This window comes from Motacilla alba, chromosome 5 (assembly GCF_015832195.1).
Source record: "Motacilla alba alba isolate MOTALB_02 chromosome 5, Motacilla_alba_V1.0_pri, whole genome shotgun sequence".
In the NCBI taxonomy this organism is placed as follows: Eukaryota; Metazoa; Chordata; class Aves; order Passeriformes; family Motacillidae; genus Motacilla; species Motacilla alba.
Genome location: NC_052020.1, coordinates 7,794,162 through 7,815,776, shown reverse-complemented (window position 1 = coordinate 7,815,776; position 21,615 = coordinate 7,794,162). Strand labels below are relative to the sequence as shown.

The 21,615-nt window shown below is 40.9% G+C and overlaps 2 protein-coding genes across 8 annotated transcripts in view; both read left to right on the top strand.

Moving 5' to 3' along the window:
* The first annotated feature begins 166 nt into the window (after window positions 1-166).
* CD59 (CD59 molecule (CD59 blood group)) lies at window positions 167-3,657 on the top strand. Its single transcript, XM_038137885.1, has 3 exons — window positions 167-239; window positions 965-1,066; window positions 2,077-3,657. Exons 1-3 carry the CDS (start codon window positions 176-178, stop codon window positions 2,268-2,270), a joined length of 360 nt encoding a protein of 119 aa, XP_037993813.1. The 5' UTR covers window positions 167-175; the 3' UTR covers window positions 2,271-3,657.
* A 4,441-nt stretch (window positions 3,658-8,098) lies between these two features.
* The window catches only part of LOC119701247 (golgin subfamily B member 1-like), a 34,609-nt gene continuing 21,092 nt past the window's right edge, over window positions 8,099-21,615 (top strand). For 3 of the 7 annotated variants that reach the window (XM_038137672.1, XM_038137671.1, XM_038137667.1), the window contains exons 1-15: window positions 8,099-8,190; window positions 10,557-10,614; window positions 11,281-11,424; window positions 12,168-12,314; window positions 13,371-13,493; window positions 14,075-14,242; window positions 14,476-14,661; window positions 14,929-15,051; window positions 15,195-15,308; window positions 15,420-15,741; window positions 16,118-16,227; window positions 16,575-16,692; window positions 16,785-16,876; window positions 17,355-17,505; window positions 20,959-21,068. In XM_038137672.1, the coding sequence (XP_037993600.1) occupies window positions 10,570-10,614; window positions 11,281-11,424; window positions 12,168-12,314; window positions 13,371-13,493; window positions 14,075-14,242; window positions 14,476-14,661; window positions 14,929-15,051; window positions 15,195-15,308; window positions 15,420-15,741; window positions 16,118-16,227; window positions 16,575-16,692; window positions 16,785-16,876; window positions 17,355-17,505; window positions 20,959-21,068 (1,953 nt within the window). In that variant the 5' untranslated portion in view covers window positions 8,099-8,190; window positions 10,557-10,569. Of the gene's footprint in view, window positions 8,191-10,556; window positions 10,615-11,280; window positions 11,425-12,167; window positions 12,315-13,370; window positions 13,494-14,074; window positions 14,243-14,475; window positions 14,662-14,928; window positions 15,052-15,194; window positions 15,309-15,419; window positions 15,742-16,117; window positions 16,228-16,574; window positions 16,693-16,784; window positions 16,877-17,354; window positions 17,507-20,913; window positions 21,069-21,615 lie in introns of all 7 variants that reach the window. The other 4 variants (XM_038137666.1, XM_038137668.1, XM_038137669.1 and 1 more) reach the window with 2 other exon arrangements.

The window sequence follows — 21,615 nt, the reverse complement described above, 5'->3', positions numbered from 1 at the left end:
CATCCCTTGGAAAGTGCAGTTATTTTTCTCTCTTATGTTTCCCTGTTTTTCCTGGACAGTGCTTTCAGTTTTATAGTGAAACGAGTCTTGAAACCTCGGTTCATCAGCGGGCACTTTGCTTTTAAATAGAATAAACTTCTAATACCTCTTTATGCCCTCAAGTTAGGGAAGAAGCATGACCAAGATGAACTGCATCCTGCTGACCACCTGCATTGTTCTGATTGCTCTTTGTGGCTCTGGTGAGTAGAAGAGAGGGACTTAGTGGTTTAATGTTACAGCAGAGGCTGAGAAAATCATGGAAAAAAATGCCAGAGGGAGGAAAAACAGTGAGAAGGGCCTGGATTAGTTAATAGCACTGTGGGGAATGTCAGTAACCATCGAAGCAGGGCTCAGTTTCTGTTTCTGTTTGTCTTGGGTCAAGACAATCAGAACAGGAGATTCTCAGGAGAGAGAATCAGGGGTAGGATGTGGTGCTTTTCACACAACAGAAAACTGGTATTTTGCTGCTAGAAAATGGGATTCCTCTTGTGTGAATCGGAAACTAGTGTGTAGTATGAGAGGGAAAGGAGATGGAATTGAAAAATGGATAGAATAAAACTCAGCTGCAAGTATCTGTCATTGCCTGGAAAAGGCAGTCTTGAAGAGCAGATAAAAGGAGCAAACGAGTATCTTGTTCTGCAGGCAGATAATGGTGTTTTTAAAAGTGACATAAATACATGCTTCAAAATGTGCCTATCAAAATTGCCAGCCTCAATTGGTGCACTGACATGAGCTTGTCAATTTTAACTGCAGTCTTGAGTTTAACAATTTTAGCTGAAGTCTAATAACCAGGCATATGTTCCGTGACAATTAGACGCAGATAAGTGATTCTTCTTTTTTTTTTTTTTTTCTTTTTTCTTTTTAATGCTGCTGCTGCTGTGTCAGTAGTTTATTACTCAGTGAAGATAAACCCTTGTTGTCTTAGGTTACACCTTAAGATGTTACCACTGTGACAACAGCCCTACCCTGTGCAGGACCAACAGCACCTGCCTAACGACTGAAGACACTTGCTTGCAGCTAAGATTTGGTATGTACAGTGTCCCACAGACCTAAAATAAACCCACTTGGATCAGCTTTCATTGCCTGGACACCTCTAATCTGGCCCTAGTATGCATATCTGAGCCTCACTCAAAAGGAACTTGCAAATACTCTTGAAGGTCATGCTTCTATCCAAGCAATAATGTAATGATGTAGATATGTGAGTTCTGGCTGTACAGGCATGTCCTTAGATAGCTGTATATCCAGATTTAAAAGATAAACAAACAAAAACCCATATGAGGGAGCTGGAGAAATTGTATTTGAATTTCAAATATAAGTTGTTAGTCTATGAAAACAGATAAAGGATGTGTAGCTCACTCAAGCTCCACCCTGTGTTTCCCAGTGGGTAAATTGCATACACACTGCTAAATTCCTAGTGAAAGCAAATTTGGAAACTTCTAAACACTTGAACTTAAAAAAGGAAGTGCATGGCTGTGGCAAAACCAAAACTGTAGGGCTGATGCTGGGGGTGCAAATGGCCCATGAACTGCAAGACATAAGACTTTACAAAAAGTGTCTCTTCTGGGGAGGGTGAGAGGCCAAGCCCAGTGAGCTGTCCCTGAAATTTCATGTCAAATTCTCATTTCCAGTTTGCTATGAAACTGGGGGTACATTTTATACCTTATTAGCCACTGCTGTGCAGAGTGCTGTGGGTGGGACTGTGGTCAGACCTTCCACTCTTTGCACAGAATATTTCTTGGTAGGAGGTTTGTGCTGGATTTGTGTGACATTTCTGGGTGTGGAGTCAAAGAACCAGACCATGCAGCTTTTGCCTCCCTGCACTACCCCCCGATGCCATGGCAACACAGACCACAAGGCCTCCATCCAGTTTCAGTGTTTACACCCTGGGCCCTGTCACAGATTGAGCTTTGCCTTCTCCTCACAGTTTTATTCTTTAACAGTGGCAGTCTAAGCACTGCTTCTCTCTCAGTACCAGAAACAGTGTTACAGTAATACTCTCTTAATCTGTTTAATTTTTTTTTTTTTTTTGTTCCATAGGTAAATTGAGAACTTTCTCCTGCTGGAAGACATCCCAGTGCAGTGTGAATGAAATTGCTGATTCCTTCCTGTTGGATAATTTTGAATTCTTTTGCTGCCAACACGACCTGTGCAATGAGAGTGCAATTACTGGGGTTAACAAAGCAGCCTTCAGTATTGCCTCTGTAATGGCCATGTTATGGATGCTCCTGTAATAATCCCGATTTGTAAGCTGCCCTTTCAGGATGAAGTTACACAAAACCATTAACTCTTTTCTATATAGCATATTTTCAGCTCCAGTCCATAGGCAGGAACATTCCCATGTAATTTTAAGTTGTTTCCCAAGGTTCTGTATGTTAAGTCACTGCCTCCATCCATGGGAAGGAGATGTGTGTTGTTACCTCTTAGTGGGTGTTTTGATCTGTCCCCCTGCTCGTGGGGAAGATCAGCTCTTGTGAAACCATGTTACCTTGTGGAGAACCTGGGCAAACTCCAGTGGGTAATAAGAAGGAGATGGAACGCTACAGCTTTTCTGCTGGAAACTGTCATTTTTTTCCTGTCCCATAAAGGGTCATTATTTTTGCTTGGCATTTCTGTGGGTTTTGATTTGTTTTGCTTTGGATCCTCCTTGTCACAAACCAAGCAGTGGATTTGCCCTCAACACAAGAAGTGTTGGATCATAAGTGGACCCTGCTGCAGTCTTTGTGATGAATATGGAAATATTCAGTTTCAAGTCATGTAAACACTTTGTTCCCATCACTGTACTTTTTTTTTTTCCTACAAGCCAATGATATAACCTTGTCAAGTGCTGTTATTTTGGGAGAAAGCACCTACATTTCTTAAGCCAAAACCAAAAGATTGCTATAAGTGAGAAACACTTCTCTTTTTTTCTTTTTTTTTTTTAATATATATATATATATATTTCTGTGAGCATGTAGACAACATGTGATAGCTTCTTTTTAGATTTTCCTCATACATTATCCATGCTTAGGATTTTAAGTGAGCATGTGCTTTGCACTGAGTATTTATTGGTATACTGAAAATCAATTATAAAATGCTAAGGAGTTGAAATGGCACATGTAGCTTACTTCCCCACCTAGTTACCTTTTGGGTTTTGTTGAAAACAGTGACATGTAAACTTAACCCTTCAAGCTTCCACCTAAGAGTATTAAAATAATTTCCATAAATGCCAATGCACAGTATAGGTGTGTATTTATATAGCATGAATAATACCTGCTCCATCTGTAGGTGTGAGGGCTCAAATTCTGAATTACTTACATCTCTGGTACCCGGGGACCCTCTCAGTCAGGTGGGATGCCAGATCCTCCTTTTTCTTTTGGAGCTGCTGGCATGTCCCTGCCAGAGTTGTGTCCATTGCCAATGGGATATCCTCTTCCTGAGGACCCTCACTTGTGCTCGTGACACCAGTGACACCAGTTCACCAGTCACAACAAGGGTGTTGTTCCAAATCCCTGATGTAATCCACAATGTACCTTTTGGTTAGGCTTATTGTAGCTTTGAAAGTGTCCTGGGATCTCTCCCATCACTCTAAATACAGAAGTTGTCCTGTCTTTGATAAATAAAAATGTCAAAAAAGAAGAACGTGGAGTGTCTGGTGATTTATTGGTATTTACAGCTGGATAGGACTCCAGTTGTTTCCATGGGAGGTGCATCCATGCTTCCCGTCCAGAGACTCAGCAGGTTCCACGTAGACTTCTCTCCCTCCTTATTTTTATTTCCCACCTGATTAAAAACAGACACTGGAAGACAGCAATTTCTGCACAATCACTTTTTCCATCGCTGCAGCACCATTTGTCAAACTCAGGCTCATTTCTGGTGAAAAAGTATTAAAGCACTGACTCAGTATAAACTGGGGGAAGGTTTGTAGCAGAGAGGTATCTTTTGTTGGACAAGGTGATAGATTCCTTATGCTTAAATCATCCTGATGGCAGTATTTTTTCTCTATTATATTGTCAGTGTCTCTTTTTTGATGGTGGTATTTTAAACTTATTTCATCGCTGTATGGCCTGCATACATAAAATATTCTTTTTTGTTAAGTGCAAAAAGAAGCTCTGTATTTTGTGTGTCTAATCTTCAAGCAATCATTTTTACTATTTCTTTTTTGATAGCCTTGAACACTTTTTCTAAATTATACTTTGTTTCTCTTCTGGAAGTAGCCAAAGCAATGAGTCCTTGTGTTTTAAATGTGTTACTTTCTTTTGGAAAAGATCAACCAGAACATGATTTAATTCCTATAAGGTTTGCATTTTCTGGCTGTGCTGACTGCTGAGCTCTCTCCTGCTGGTTGTTGAACAGAGACTGCCTCTTGAACTTTGGCATTTCTCCCCCTGCTGCTGCTGGGTTATGCCCAGATTTGCTGGCCAGTCCACCAAGAGGACCATTAAAACCAAGACGGACATGAAAACTTTAGTTCAAAGTATTAAAATATTGAAATTTGTTCAACTCTGAGCCTACCAGGACTCCCAAGCCCTCTGCAAAGCTGATTTTCCCCTGGTCAGCCCCCAGCCTGTGCTGGTGCCTGGGGTGATTCCCAGCCTTTGGGGTGGGTGTCACAAAGTGGTTCCTGAAACCCAGAGACTCCAGGCTTTGGGCCTCCCTCAGTGGGAATATCAGCCAGACATTTTGTGTGGTTCAGCTGTGTCCTCTAAGATCCAGGATCATGCAGAATAAACTCGGGGTGAGCTGCTGTGCAGAGGTGTCTGTTGCCCCCTGCAGTGAGTGCTGGGGAACTTGTCACTGTTGCCAAGGTTGCTTTGGTTTTATTTTGTAATTATTATTAATATTATTAATTATTATTAATTACATGAGTGGTTTGCTCTGTTCTGCTTTAGTGGCATGACCAAAACCACATCCTTTGAATGTGCTTTTTGTGCCACTACACATAATTTATGTACTAATGGTCATCTGATCATCTAAGAATATTCTTCCCTACATCTATTTCTCAGTTGCTCTATAACCAGCAGTCTCTTTTTTGGGGGGGACACACAAGTTATTTAGGAACAAGAAGGAGAAGGTTACAAATGAAAGCTTCAGCAACAGCAGGAATTCATTCTTGTGATCTGTTTTTAGCATGAATTCCTCCTCCAAGTCCTCATGGTGGTGACCAGGTGTCTTTTAACTTGAACTTGAGCATGGAGAGAGCTTGGAAGCCTCCTGGTACTGGTAGGAATGTGGGGCTGATACACCTGCTTGACAAGAATTTGGCTTTATCCTGTGTGAAATCCTTCTCTAGTTTTACCATCCCTCACCAAAGATGAGGTGGGATGTCTCCCTGTTATTTCAGGATGCAGGAAATTGTGAAAAGAAACAGATTCATGGGGAAAAAACAGACAGGCAGAGCAAGCAATTTCCTCCCACTGCTTTTTGGTGTGAGAGGAATGAGGAGGCTGACCAGCGAGCAGCTTTATTTTGTAAAAAGGAGTAGCTAAGATAACAGAATAGTCCCAGCAGAGAGCTGCACATGAAGTACCTCACTGTTGCACTAACTGGGGCACCTGGATACCGCTGTTATATAAATATTAAATGCATTGAACAACAGTGGTGTTCCTCCAGCTGGAAGAGGGTTTAATGGGTCTGAATCTCTGTGTGTCTCCAAGGGCTTGGATCTCACTGGTAAATACAGACAGTCCTAAGCTTGCATCACAGCAGGATGTTTTGGCTGTGCCTAAACATCCAAGAAAGCTTTGCCTGTGAGATCCCCGTGTTTATTGAGGCAGAAACAAGCCCACTGCACTTTCTGACTCCACACAAGGTGAATATTGCACCAACAGCACAGTGCTAACACCTTTCTGCATTTTAGAGGGGGAGAAGGGAGCGACTGATTGGCGGTGAGATCCCCAAAAGAAGTGTGTTGTCATCTCCACTCCCATCCTTCCAAGAATAATTTATACATTGGGATAAAATGAAGACCTGCAGATGATATTGTTTTTATGACAACTTGCAGCATAGGGAAAACTGTCCTGGAGCCTAGGAAAGGGCAAATTAAAAATACTTTTGGTTTCTTCCTCCTAAGTGGAATGAGTAAAAACAAAAGGGTTTGGAGCAAAGTTCCCCTCCCAAGTAATGGAACCTCTGTATGTGATCCAGTGTTGGTTCTATTTAAGGGATGAGCAGTCTTGAATTGATTTAGATGCTTCTGAACCCATACCCCAGCACCTTGTGGGTCCAGCTGAGTTATTCCTGGCACCCTAGTGCTGTTCAGGAATGACAGCTTCACCATTCCTCACTGCACAGGGTCGGTTTGGTGCTTGACACAATTCAAACCAGCCCCTCGCACCATTTTGGTAGACAGGGGTGGGAGTGAAGCACCTGCTCTGCTGTTTTCTCCTCTCTCACAGGTATTCAGAGATGCTGCTGTGGGGCAGGTTTGGAGAAAAGCTATGGAGACACTGCAGGACGGGGATAAAATCCCAAAGGTTACAGGTTGAGAGGATGGATGCTGTGGTCAGATTCACAATGGAATTGGTTTTGGAGACTGCTGCAAACCACAGAAACCTTATTCTCCAGAGCATTCTCCAGGGAGTGCTCTGTGCCACATGCAAGCCTGCGGTTCTGGAGTTCACTCCATGCTCAGACTCCTATTTCCAGAGGTGCTAAAGTCTTGCAGGGATCTTCAGTTACCCATCATCATCAGCTGTCATGTTTCTAAGTGGTCCGGGCTTGCGTGATAACATGCACAGTTATTGCCATGTCTGGGGTCACCATTTATTACTGTGGGTTTTCTGGGCAGTCAGGACTTGGTGAAGCGAAGGAGAGATCTTGACTCCATTTCAGAAGGCTGGTTTATTATATTATGTTATATATTACATTAAATGAGACTACACTATAACTATACTACAAAGAACAGAGAGAAAAGAATCATCAGAAGGCGAGACAGGAATAGCAAGGAATGAATAACAAAGTTCTGTGACTCCCAGAGAGTCCGAGAGCTGCTGCCTCCTGGATTGGCCACCAAGTAGAAACATCCCACACTGACCAATCGAGGAAGCAGCTGCTGCATTCCACAGCAGCAGATAACAAATTGTTTACACTTGAAGCTGAGGCCCTTCAGCTTCTCAGGAGAAGAAAATGCTAGCAAAGGGATTTTCATAAAATATCACAACCACACACAGTGTCACTGTTTAGCTCGCATCTGATAGGAACAATGTTAAGAGTGTTGCACCAGGGAAAGATTAAAGAGATTAAAATGACACAGATGGGTTTCTTCTTTCCTGCTCCCAGTCTTGGTAATGCTGTAGGATGCCATGAATTGAGGTTTATTCTCTGTTCTGTGGGATGAAGTGATGCTTGTCCGGGGAGTGGTGTGGCTGTAGCCCAGAGCCCAGTGCCAGTTATCTCTAGAAATCTGCAGTTTGCATACAGATAAAAGGACTAGCTAAAAAATGACAAAATGCAAAATATAAATGCTGCTGCTGTCAGGTATGAGGCACAGCTTCCTTTTGTACCTGCAGTTTTTACCCTGTAGCAAACTGGAGGTGGTTTTCTTTTTTTTTTTTTCTGCTTAGAAAAAGGATTTTCAATCCATTCCTCTCCCCGAAAGTGAGATCAATACAACCATTGTTACGAAAACTCCCTTTCCTAATAATGCAGCAGCCAGTTTTTCTAGTATGAAGGTGGTTTTACTTTATTTATAAATATCTCTCAATTATATTATACACTGCAAAGTACCGAGCTGGTGGAATTTTACTGGAGGCTTTGGCATTGCTCATGTGTAATGTAACAAACTAAAGGAGAGTATGAAGGCCTTGGAGTAAGGGCTTTAAACTGAGGGAAGGTGAAGGAAGAAATTCTCCCCTGTGAGGGCGGTGGCGAGGCGCTGGCACAGGCGAGCAGTTAATAAACACGTGCTAATGTGTAGCCATACACGTCTGGCTTGCAGGTCCCCCGCTTCCTCACAGAAAAACGGGAAGAAAGTTTGGGAATTCCGGGAGACCGGGCGGCCTCCGGCCCTCAGCGCCGTGTGGGCGGCGGGCGGTCCTCCGCGCCGCCAGGGGGCGCTGCCAGGGGGCGGGGCCGGGGCTGCGGGGCCGCAGAGGCGGCGGCGACGGGGCCGCGTCGGGGCTGAGGGGGCTCGGCGGGCTCGGGGGCCGCGGCCGCCCCTCCGCCGCCCCGCAGGTGAGCGCGGACACCGCGGCCACGGCAAAACCTCTGCTCTCCGCCGGCAGGCCCGCCCGGGCCTCGGCCGGTGCGAGCCCGCCCCGCGGAAGCCCTGAGGGGAGGGCGGGGGAGATGGGGGGGGGTCGTGCGTTCCCATTGCCGGGCGGTGATGGAGCCGGGCGGGAGGGGCTGGAAGTGTGGGAAAGGGTGGGAATGGCTCTTTGGAGTTCTGTACGCCCCACATGCACCTGCGCTGCTCTGAGCTGCGGTTTCTCCACTGGGTCACTCTTATAAAATAGTGCTTCCCTCGTATTATATATATATTTATATATAATATATTTATTATGGAAAGTAAGTAACAACTCATATTAATATTTAAATGTGGTCAGTGTGACTAGGAGATCGTGTTTATAACAGGTCCAAGTAATAGCTATATGAGTGTCTCAGTATATTTTTGCAGGTGGTGTGTGGTTTGGTTAACACTGCTTCAGTTTGTGCTTTGTGTTGTTTGTTCGTGCAGATTTTGGCCAAGGTTTTGTCCGGGAGCTTTTAGTTCATATATGGCACAGATCTCTTGAAAACAGATTTAATTTGTGCAGCAAAAGAATCAGCATCTTGGTGGGTAAAAGCAAAAGTGTGCAGGTACTAGGAGAAAACAAATAGAAATGGTTTTCTTTCAGTGGATCTGCTGCCAACACCAAATTATTTCAGAGAATGGGTTTAAAATAACATTAGGTTTAGCTGAGTTGTTACACAGTTTGTTTTTCTGCTGTAGGCCTGTGGCAGAGAGGAGGGAGGGGACTGCCATCACCTTCCTCAGTAGTGCAGCTGGAATGAGCTGCTGCCCAAATCTGTCATGTGCCCCTTGTGCTGGGCCCTGTGGTCTCTGGCTCAGGGGACTGAGGAGGCTGGAGAGTGCCCAGATGAATAGTACGAGATTAGTTTTGTTTTTTTTTTAGCTGGATTTGGCTGCAGCTGGTAGGGGATAAGTTAGGAAGGCAAAGCTGCCACTGGTTTGGTTGTGATCAGAGCTGAAACCTCAGCTGTACTTTGAGCATTAAGAGAAAGTTATTTTGTAAAATTAAGCAGCATCTGTTGTGTCTCCTGGAAGTTGTGGAAGATAAAGAGTTGAGGGGTTGCAGCTTTAACTTGCTGTCTGTATCCCGGAAAGAAAACCAAAACCCATCCTGGGTTGATTTCATGCTGGCTAGGAAAAGCCTGATCAGTTTTGTTTCCCAACTTGATTTGGAAAGCTTGTCAGTGTTTAGTGTCACTGATGTTAATAAAAAAAAAATAACACCAGGAAGGAGCAGTTGAAGTATTTGAATCACCAGCAAAGTGATTCTGTCAGAGCTGGAAATGAGCTGCAATATTTACAAATGCACCACCGTGTTCATCTAGTGAGTCACTCTGGCCTCTTTGTAGCTGGGTAACCCTTTGGTGTGCCTGGAAGTGAGCTTTTCACTGCGAACAGGTTTGATGTTACAGCTCTGCAGTGGTTATGAGAGGAGGGCTTTACTTGCAGGTTCTGCAGTTCCCATGCCCACGCCCTTAGCTCGTTTGCTAATTTCGATGTTAGGAGAGATCCTTAGGAGGCTCCAGTCTGGAATTGTAGGTGATGTGGGCCACAGGTTGCAGGCTGTGATTCCTGGGTTAAGCTTTGGAGTGATGAAGTGCTTTAAAGGCAGCCTCTGCTGTCAGGCTGCATTCTTTCAAAGATAAGCTGGGTGCTGGTGCTTACTCTAACCTGCTTTCCAAACTCAGGCCTGGTGTGTGCATGTGTGGTTCAGAAATCTGTAACACAGGATGGGAAGGACACATGATTATCCTCTGGGTGTTGCTAATTGAGAGTGACAATTACTGGGCAGGTGCAGTGCTGGTTGTGCTTTTCAGAGAGGCAGCAGCCACAGCAATTCAAGCAGTTTGATGTTATTTAATGGTTTTAGCCTTAATGTGTGATTTTTTTAGAAATCTGTGTCGGTGTAATCCCTGCTTTCCTGCTGTGACAGGCAGTGTTTAAGGTCAGGTTAAATATTAGCAAACTATATGTGGTTTGTGTCTTCTATTTATATGTTGGGGAGGCAGCTGTGCTGAATAATACTTCATGGCATTTACTCTGTAAAGACTTCTCTGGATTATTTTTGGAAGTATTGGCATTCTACTGACTGGCAGTTTTTAGAAAAAGGCACGTTATGCATATTTTGTACATAATGACAAGTGTTATTTCTCAACAACTGGTGGTATAGTGGAGATTAGAGGTGCTGTCAGAGCTGAGCAAGTCACTCTCAAGCATTTCACAATGAGATACATAGAAGTATGAATTAATTACAGTTATTTGTGTCCCTCATACTTACTGTGGTATTATTTCATTTACTTTTCCGTAGCCATCGTGGAACTATGTGGAAATGGGGTAGTGGAGAGGATTCTCCTTCCAAAACAGCAGTAAGTACTGAATTACTGTTAATATTTTTTAAGACTCTCTGACTCACAGAATCTTTCATTTTTTATACACTAACTATATGTATTTTCTCTTTTATAAAGCAGTTGTTTGACTGGTTTTACCATGGCAGTTCTAGGGCTCTAAAAGTCAGGTTGTGTCCTTGTTTCTTATCTCCTTGATGTTTAATCTCTCGTGCCTTCCACAGCTGTTGTGCTTGGCCTCACTCTGCTTATCCTGCCTTAAGGAAACATCTGTAGGAGTTACATAAGCTCCATCCTCAGGGTATCTTTGGGTAGAGTAGATTCAATATCAATATTTTATGGGTATTTATTTTATTTAGCAGCACTGCTGGCTGTCACAACACAAATCGAGGGAATGAGGAAGTTCAGGTGTTCGTACCTAGAATGCTCGGATGGTTTTGCTGTATTTCAGGCCAGTATTGCTACAGCAGCTCCTAAGGTTTAGAATTCCATGTGGCCTGGTTGAACCAGCCTGCTGTAAGTACACATAACCCATGGAAGCTTTAGCATTGCGTTTGCTGACCGTCGTAATGGAGTGGGACACGAGGTGCAGGCGTTTGAGGAGCAGTGCAGTGTCAGTGTGCCCCATTTGGCTTTTGGGGAGCCCCCTGGATGTCCCCAGGCTGAGCTGTCCCCGTGTCTCCGCAGGCTGCAGGCTCCGGGGACGTGAGCAGCGCGGCGGTGACGGATCTGACCGAGCAGCTGACGAGCACCGAGCAGCTGCTGGCACAGCTCAAGGAGCTCGTCAGGGAGAAGGATGCTGAGCTCCGGAGCAAAGATCTTCAGTTAAAGGTACTGAGCGTGTGTTTGTGTCATCACCATTGTTTAAAATGCCCCTTCCGTCCTTCTGGTCATGTTCTGCAAGCTTCTAGTCTGTTAGAGCGGCTCTGGGGTGGTCACAAGGAGCTATTCTGGGGTCTGGACATTGCTGCTTGTTCCCAGCGTGTGTTCTGTTCCAGGATTGAGCTAGAAGGAATTTATATCTAATATCCTGAAGGGTTTTTTTGGGGCTTGTTACTCTTTTTAAAAAAGTCATGAGGTTGATCTCTTCCTAGGAGAGATTTCTTTCTGCCCTTTTTATCTGTGGATGTGGACAGCTAAGTGTTAAAATACTGCAGGTTTTAAAACTCACTGTATATCGAGTTCTCTAAAAAAAAAAAAGAAATAAGCTTGTACACTATCATGAAGGTGTCTGTCTTTTTGTATTTTTTTATGAAAAAAATAATTCTTCTCATTAAAAAACCAAGCCTAGAATTTCTAGGTGAAATGAAAAAAATGCTATGAAAATAATAGGGAAATTTATATAATAACGTTTTGATTTCTATACAGTAATAATCACCATGTGAAGAATGTTTAGATAAAGAAGAGAATATTTAAATAATGAAGATGAAACATTGTAATGTCTCTTCAGGGAAGATAATTTTTGTTAATCACTTCAGATTTCTCCCTCTCTCATTTTTTTTTTTAATGGTAGAATTGAAGGAGGCAGTTGTCCGTGTAGCTAATTTAGTCCATCATGACTTTGATGTTTGTAGGAGGAGAAGGAATCTGCTGATGCCAAACTTTCCAAGCTGAAGCTGCAGAACAAAGCCAAGGTTGCATCATTAACCTCGCAGCTGGAAGAACTTAAGAAGCAGTTACCAGTGGCAGGAGGCTTAGAGGCCAAAGCAGAACCAAAAAAGGTAAAGTGTTCTCCTATTTGAAAGCAGACACAATTTCTGGGGTGCTGTAGGCTGTTTTCCATGCTGGACTCAATGGGGAAATTCAAATTTGGAGCTGACTCAGGTTAGGATCAAGGTAGACTGAGGGGGTACTGTCAGATCATCTGTGGTTCTTTTTAATTCTTCTATTTTTCAATAGAAATCCAGAAGATTGCACATTCCCTTCAAATTGTTTCAGTAAAAATTTCTCACTCCTTCATCCTATTAGCAACTCAAAGTTTTGGCACATGTAAATCAGGCAGATAATGTTCGGAGAAGAAATGAAAACAAAACCTGTCTTGTTCCTTAGGAAATGTGTAACTGTCCTTACTAGCAAAGTGTAAATTAAGTGCTGGAAAGTGACAGGTGTTTTACTGTTAACAAGAGAGTCTCAGATCTGTTGGCAGTAACACAGTTGTGCAAGTAAACTTGTATTTCTTCAGAGTAGAACTTGGTGTAGCTTCTAAAATAACTTTAGTGGGGCTTTAGTTTTTTAGGGAGGTTTGTATTTTAAAGCTGTGCTGGAAGGGAAAGGTAACAATCAGTTTGTTGCAATCTCTAGTTTTCCACAAAAATGTGCAGTAACTATTTATTCTTCTGATCTTTTTTTGGCTGACAAAACATGCTTAGCAATTGATTTCTTGAAATGGCCGATAATTTCTATAAAGCAGCGATTACAGCTGGGGAAATTCTGATTAAAAACATGCTTAGGAATGGTTGAATTTACCTTTTTTCCCTCTGATATGTATGGACTACACTTGCCTGATTGAGTTTCAATTGCCAGAGGAAGTGAATCTCCTTGCTGCACATTCCAGTCCACTTTTTAGCAGTAATTATCATTAATAATTTAAATACAAAGACTTTTATAAGCTCAATACAAATTCTGTGCCAGCTTCTACATGGACTATGAAATATATAAGGGAAATGAAACTGAGTCTGTGAGTAAAGTCTGTTTTTTTCACCAATATTATCAGACTAAGTAGAGGTATAGAACCCAGGAGTTACCTGTTCATGGAATGCAAACTCCTGTTTTTGCAGGCATCAAAAGATGGAGACCAGGAAAATGCTGCAGCGAATCGAGGGAAAATATTAGTGCTGAGAAGGAGAATTGAAGAGCTGGAATCCCAGATCACACAAAAAAATGAAGAGTTACAGAAAAAGGTGTGTTTTGCATGACTTGACTTTACCTTTGTGGTGCAGGATTATGTTTGAATATGTTTATTTAAGGATATATTTAATTCTGTGCTACTGAACAGCCATCCTTGGATTTTTGTGTGGAGGAATTGTTATTTTACAGCCTCAGCGAGGGCAGTGGGAATTCTGTCATTGTGCCTTCAGTGAGCAGGGAGTCCTGGATGAATGGAGAAGGATACACAAATCTGAGCTCTGTGGGTCAATGTTGTCTTTAAATCTTGCATTTTGAACAAAAGTACTGTTTTGCTTCAATTTTCCTCATTGAAAAAATAGGTCATGACAGGAGGGAATTTAGGCAAGGGCTGATTTCATGTTGTGGTGTTTTGTGGACATAACTTCCTGGGATGTTGGCAGGAATGGGAGTGCTGCAGAGTTCGAGAGCGAGAAAGGTTCAGTAAATAATGATTACACTTCAAACAGAGCCAGTTATAGATCTGATTGTAATATTTGGAGTACTCTAACACAGGCAGTAAGGAAATGATGCAGACCATTCTTCTGTGCTGGAGGTGGAAGCACAGACCACAAACAATTCTGCCTTTTCACCTCAGGATGCTGAGCTGGAGGCGCAGCGCGGCCGCGGGGCTGACATGGATGCCATGCTGGCAGAGAAGGAGAAGAAGCTGGCTGAAAGGGATGCTTACATCAGGGATTTGCAGGTAGCCTGTGGATCCAGTGATGCTGCCAATGAAATATTCCTGCCCAATGAAGAATTGAAGGTATGTTAGCAGCTCAGTTATAAAATCTCTGTTAAGCTTTCACCAATGAATTGTGATATGTTATGTAGTCAGTCCCTCTCTGAAATACAGTTAACTCATGTGAATAAAAGCTCTTTATTGACTATCTTAAAATTATAGATATATTTACTTGCTTATTTTGTTCTTACCAGGGAGAGGCTTCATGATTGCTGTATCATTTTTCTGCTAATTGTCTTTTGGTTTGCATTGTAAAGAACCAGCTGGCAGCTAAGGAGTCATCACTGCAAAGCATGGAGATTCTGGTGCAGAACCTTACCAAGAAGGTGGGAGACAGTGAGGAAAAATGCAGCTTGTTCCAGGAGCAGATTGAGAGTCTGAAAAACATTCAAAGCAAGGAAAGAGAGCATTTCCAAGGAAAAGAAGCTACATACGTGGAAAATGTAAGTAAATGCAGGATTCCGAAAGTTATATCCAGTTCTTAGGAAAAGCAGAATCCAGGTGTTTGAGGAGGAGGCTGCCATTAGGGCTTAGTTGTTAGAAACTTGCTAGGAATGAGCGTGACTAATTAGTGTATTTAATGTTACTGGAAGCAAAATTCAGACTTAATTTGGAATCCATTATCTTTGTGTACCTTTAGTTAGACAGTTCAGTGTGGTTTTACTATAGTTTGTGAACTGGTTTATTATTTATTTTCTTTTTGGTTTTAGATACGTCTGTTTCAAAATATTATCCAGGAAAAGGAAAAGGAGCTGGAAGCACAGAGAGAAAAACATGAGCAGGAGCTTTTTAGATTAGCTGCTAAATCTGATGCAAGTGCTGACCTAGAACAGGTATGTTGCTCTGGAAACTCAGCAGCTTGAATTGGGAGTCATGTAATTACTAAACTCTGTGACACAGTTCAAGTGTCTGGTTGGGAGAATAAAAATAAGTCTTTTATAGATTGCTTGATTATTTAACTTTTTATTTTTGGTAGCTACTAAAGGCTTTGAAACAGAAGCTCCATGAAAAGGAAGAAGTCATGCTGGGAAGGACACAGGTGATTGATGTCTTGCAAAAAGAGCTGGATGCCAAGGACCAGCAATTGAAAGTAAGAAATGCCATAAGTAGGAGTACAGGTATAATGTTTGATAATGGTAGGAAAAATACTTTGCAATGAAATGATAAATGGTTTTTGTGGTTTTTTTTTTTTTTTAAACAGGAGATTAATGAAAACCTGAAACGTCTTCTGTCTGAAAAAGAAAACCTCCAGTCTAAACTGGATGCTGAGAAACATGTAATGAGAGCCCAATTAAAAGACATGATGGAGAAACATGAGCTTGAAATGACAAAAGTTAAGGCGAAATACAATGCTGAACTGCATGAAATTAAAGAGAAACATGAAACTGAGCTGCAAGAGAAAGACCAGGCCCTGGTTCAGCTTCAGAAACAAGTGGCAGAGTTGAGTGCAGGTGGGCAGAGTAACTCCAAAGAAGTCAAAGATCTGGAATCTATAACCAAAGAGAAGATGGAAGAATTGGAAGGTATCCTATTTAAACAGTTGTCACTGACAGTATTAAAGATTTCTTTGCCCCAGACTTGTACGTGTTTTGAGCCAATTTCATACTTACTGCAGTTAGAACTACATGAAATTTGATGGAATGTTATTGCCACAGTATTTAAAGGGATCAAGTACTATAATAATGAGGGTTAGAGGATTACCAGGATAATCACATGAGCTGTAAATTTGTCACTGTGTCTAATTCTTATGTTTTTCTGTAAGTGCTGTTGTCTTGTGTGTTGTCTTGTGTGTGTCTTCACTGGAAGTGTGTAACTTCCAGTTGCTAAAGGAATTACACACAAGGTTTGTATTAATAATCTCTCTACAGTTTTAAATAATTCCTGCTTCTTGTTTCTTAGTCCAAGTGAAATTGAAAACAGAAGAGGCCAGCAAATCTGAAGCCAAGTTTTTGAAAATGAAGGCTTGGTCTAAATCAAGAATCAAACAGCTGGAGGATGAACTGAAAAATGTATGTGCAGCTTGGTGTTTAAGGCTCTGTGTCTTTCTCCAGCTACTGTACTTGGAGTTTTGATTGGGAAAAAGTAAACTGTGGCATAATTAGAATATTAAAATACTTTATGAATTAAGGTATGAAAATAGAATGGACATAAAGGGTTGATACAAGATGTAGTTTAAATAAAAATTAGTACAAATTACGTTACCAGCATTCAGGAGTAAATTTGTTTGAGAGAGCTGCTGTATTGCACTTTAAATATCAGAAAAACCAGCTATTCTGGCTACTACTAAAGAATAAAAAGAAGGACTTTGTTGTGATTTTGCTGTGTTTGAAACCACCATAACTGTGTTTTCTTTCAGTTTTCCTCAGAAAACAATGATGTATCTGCCTTAAGCAATCGTGTTTCAGAATTAGAAGTTGAAAATGAAGAACTACAGTCAAAACTGCAGTCGTTGCATGAAATTGGAACTCAGAATGGTAAAAGAAAATGTTTTGCAGATGATCCAAAGTAAAGAGATAAAAATAAATTATTTGTGTTCTCATTAACCAAATTTGTTTTATTTTTGTAGAAGAACTGCTGAAAAAGCTGGAGCTCTATGAAGAGCAGCAGAGGAAGCTGCAGGCTGATCTTGACCAAGTTACAAAGAGAGCAGCGTCACAGGTTGACTTGAAAATTGATTTGCATGAGTTATTGATTAATGGTGCTAATTAGACTTTGAAAAGTGTGTCAGCTGGATTTCAGAGCCGAGAATTAATTTATTGATAGATGGAATTGTCAATGGCTATTCAGTTGGAGAACATGATGACGGGTTTTGAATTACTCTGAAAGATTGATTTCTGCCTACTTGCACACACTTTAAATTACATTTTTCCAAGCAGTTTGCTGTTTATTTAGTTATGTTTAATGTGAGTCATCACAGTGTGGCTGTCATTTTGTAGACAAAATATTTTTAATACTTTATGAATTCGTGGGACTTGTTTTTCACATAATCTACAATATCCACAATCTGCATTTACCAATTTCATAGATTTTTATTTAAGTTAAATGATGGAATTATGGTGGTTTGCCAACTTACAGTGTATTTCCATTTCCTGAGAGGTGTGGTAAATTTATTTTAATACAGAATTTCTCTTGTTAGGCCAGTGAATCAGGCAGTGTGGATGAACTGCAGAGTCAGCTCTTGGAATGGCAGGAAAATGTCCCAGAGTCAGAGGAGTCCCGGGATCAAGTCCGAGAAGAGAAATCTGCCATGGCCTTGAGAATGGCTCAGATTGAGGAGGAGAGAGAAGGTGAATTGTTTTATTTCCAGTACAACAATCCTGTTTTTATAGATCTCTGTGTGTCTGTTGTGCTTCAGACCGAATTGATGGCACACCACCATGACTCATTTCTGTAGTCATAAAATATGTATAGTTAGTGAAATTGCTGAAATTTGCAATTTGTGCTTTTTTCCCATTCCCTCGAGTTTGTTTTTCATATATTCATCTTGTTTTATATCATTTTTATTAAGTAGATGTGCTGTTCTGTTTGCCATTTGAGCTGCTGCTTTGTTAGACTGCTTGACAGGCTTATTGTCTGCATATGATAAATGATAAAAAAATATTACTTTATCAATGATAAATAGTTCCCCACTGAAATATTAAAGCTGCCTGCATAGAGAGCTGGTGAAAGTGTGGGGGACTATAGCATTGGTTTGAATTAAAGGAATGAAGGTGGTGCTTAAGCAAAATGTACCCGACATGGAGTTTCTCTTTAGGAAATGTCTCATTAATTCTGTTTAGGATGTTTAGTGATCTGTTAGTAGGTGCCACTTGTAGACCAGCTGAATAATGCTCACTGGCAGTGGCTTGGAGGTGGTTAAAAATATCAAACTACCTACAGAAAATAGCATTTCAAGTAATGTCAGGTTTTAGAGCTTGCTAAATTATTAATTAATCAGCTGATGAGAAACTGAAGTAGCTTCTATTAAAACTTAGGAAAGTCTGGTTAAATTTTGGATAGCTTTTACTGCTCTTTCCATGTCATCTGAAATAAATTACCATTTTTGTCCCCTTAGTTAACGGCGTGGGGAATAATGGCAGGTTTTAATGCACAGGACCTCCCATCATAATTAATCCAGTTAGTTAATTTGAGCCTTCTCTCTTCAATCTGCAGCTGAATTATTTTTAATTTCCATGATCCATTTGAAAATTCAGTGTGTAAGCACAGAAATGTTTTAAGGATCACGTCTCTTCTTTTTGAAGGATTTATGCTTTGGTATTGAAAGGGAAGAATACCCTTCCATCAAATCTACCTGTTAGCACATCTGTGCTGGCCACAGAGCCACATGCAATGTTAATAACACTTGTAAAATTTCCTCTGCCTCAGTCCAGGTTTAATTTTGCATTTTTTTTTCCCCTTGGGAGTAGCATGATCTTTCTGTTTCTTTTTTCCTGCCGTTCCACCTGGTGAGCCCTGAGCGTCCCTTCCCCCTCCACTCCTACCCTCCACTGCGATCTGGGCAGCCAGGGAGAGCAGTTTCCCATCAGTTTTGTGCATGCAGGTTCCTGCAGCAATGGCCCCTTGCAAGGTACTGTTGCTGATTTCTCCTGCTCTTGCTTCTTGTGGAGAAAATTGCCAACAGTGCCTTGCAAGGTCTGCCATTGATGGTTTGTGGATCTTAGCAATACGTGTAACAGCTGCTGGGTTTTAACTTGAGTTTCTCCTGCCTTGCACTACCTCTTTCTTCTTTTATATTAATGAAGTCATCTTCATTTCTTCACTGTAGTAACAGCTGACTCCATATTTATGTTTTATCTAGAGACAAATTTCTTGTCACAAGTGGTTGTGACTAAGTAAGAATCAAATTAATTCTTAATACTATCTGAAATTCAGTAGTATGTAAAAAAATAATATTCCATCCCATAAATTGCTGAAATTGCATGCATTAATATTAGATACCAGTATTTTAAGCCATATGTAATATGTAGCATCAATAGTGACTTGGGGAAGTACAGACACATCATAATTTGTTATATGCAGTGTGTATCTGAGAAAAGGTGTTCTGGGAAGTTTTTCAGGTTTTTATGTTAGATAATTGCAAATGAAAAGCTTCCTGAGCTGCTGTAAAACATTAGAAAATGTATTTACTTACTAATTGTTCTTAGAGCAAAGCTCAATTTAACTGGAAGTGTTTTATCACTTGTCTGAGTGTGCTAAAGCATTCTAAAGCTCCAGTTTCTATACTTCCATTATTCTTGTGACAGTTGTAATTTCATTGGGTTTTTTTGTCATCAGATACTTAGAAGCCTCATTTTGTTGGCTTCCTATGTTACAGTGTCAGAGGAGGGGTTAAATTTTTACTTGGAATAGATCTTACTCTCTGAACCCCTTAACTGGCAGTTCCTGTCAGCAGAGGTTTAAGAGGTTTAAGGCTTGTGATCAAAATTCAGCATTTAATTTTACAGCCTTGAAAAAGTGTGTATAACGATTAAAAAAATGTGTCAAATTTAGAAAGTACACAAGGGTGTTTAAAACCCTTACGAATTGACAATGTGAGAAGCCAAAGTGTAATTGAAATCAGAAGTATAATCTAATTTATCAATGCCACTTGAAAAGGGTCATTGTTTTTTTCTTTACCTTTTCTCCCCACTAATCTTTTCTGACAAACATTAGGGGTGTAATTTCAGAATATTACAGGAAGAATTTAAATCTAGCAGGTGCTCTGGAATTGTGAGTTAAGGAAATCTGTGGTATAAGTAATCCTTGGCCAACTCAAATGAAAGCAAGGTATTCCTTGTAGGGCTGAATCTCCGAATAGTTCCTGGTGTTGACCTCACAGATGCATTGCCATAAATTCTCTGAGTGTGCTGTGAGGACAACTTTGGATTCATGTAATTAAACTGAAAGCCAGATTTGTAATTATCCAACTAATGTAACTTTCAATTAAAATATGGAGCCACCTTTACTTGCCCTCCCTTTCCCTGGCTGTTCTGTTGTGTGTGCTTTGCATGGATCGTGTTGTTTCCTAAGCTTTACCCCAAACGTGTTTTGTCGTACCACAAAACAGATGGGAATGCAATTCAGATGACAAATCATTTCTAACAATCAGCAGGATGCATACCTAAGCTTTCATATTCTCAGTTTATTCAGTGTGTTTATTTACTAGTGATTCTGTATTTGTCCTGAAAAGAATGATGTTACTAATTTATGATAAGATGGTTTGATGCCAGTGTAACACGTGCTTGTGACTTCCTCAAATGATCTGGCATTAGAGCTTGTACTAAAATTAAAGTTTTTATAAAAATGAGTGTGATTGCTGAGATTAAAAAGGCATCAGCTGAAAAAGCTGTGGTTTTTATCGTACGAATTAGGTATATTTGTACCTGGTAAATTGAATTGAGATGTAATTTGGCATTTTAATTGATTGGCTTTCCTTCTTAGCATGGTATAACCTCACCCTTTCCACCCTCCTGTAAAAAGTCTTCTTTTGAAGCTGATGAAGAAGTGAAGTTAGACTTTGGTTTGCTTCTTCTTAGTAAGCTACTCAGACTTTATGTTCTACATAGCAATGTTGGAGGGAAATCACAAGGTGAACGCAGTGGATTTTAATCTTTAATCTTGTTCCTGTCAGTCATTTGTAGGGACTTCACCCTGTCCCTGGTCTCTTTTCATGTAGTAGTGTCTGATATAAATGTAAATGCTTTCCTGTGGCACAAAACTGATTGAGGATGACTGGTTCTTTCCTGGCTGCTCCGATCCAGCCATAGTCTCAGGGCAGCAGGAGCTGGAGGAGGAACTGGCCACAGTTCAAGGAATGGGCAGGCTGCAGCAGGCAAGAAGAAAAGGCAGTCAGACCAGCAGGAAGCTGCAGGTAGGTTCAAAGAGATGTGAGTTTATTTTTACCTGTCTGTTCGTAAAAATGTGGAAAGTACTGTTATTTATGTGGTGCTTTAGTCTTTAGAACATTAGGAGCTTAAGAACATAGATAGGAACTGAAAAGATTGATAAATTTAATGATCGTGTACATAGCCAGAAGATGAGAATTTCCAGTGGCATCGCACCTCTTACTCCTTTCCACTGAAAAATCACAAGGTTCTCTCTGGAGTAATTCCCATGCTTGAAGCCATGTGCATGCTTCAGATGTTAAGGCTGGTTTTGGCTTCTATAAAATCTTTACAAATCTTTTTGCTGGTGGAGCTTTATTGAATAATTAGTGCCACTTCATTCAGGTGGACTTCTAGGTAGGTGGTGCTGTACCTTGCATGAAAAAATGGTAGCTTTTTTAAGAATTAGGATGTCATTCTCCCATTAATAGACCATTGGAAGAAAATAATTACTTAACTGATACTTCAGAGAACTTTTAACTTCAGAAATCAGGGCACTAATTAAGATATCCAAACATTGTTATCCATTAGCTT

What these genes read in the sequence shown, in the direction of transcription:
- CD59 (XM_038137885.1), top strand. Translation starts at nt 176, where the DNA reads ATGACCAAGATGAACTGCATCCTGCTGACCACCTGCATTGTTCTGATT. An exon ending in GATTGCTCTTTGTGGCTCTG is followed by an intron (nt 240 to 964) that starts GTGAGTAGAAGA and finishes TTGTTGTCTTAG; the next exon opens with GTTACACCTTAAGATGTTAC. An exon ending in TTGCTTGCAGCTAAGATTTG is followed by an intron (nt 1,067 to 2,076) that starts GTATGTACAGTG and finishes TTTGTTCCATAG; the next exon opens with GTAAATTGAGAACTTTCTCC.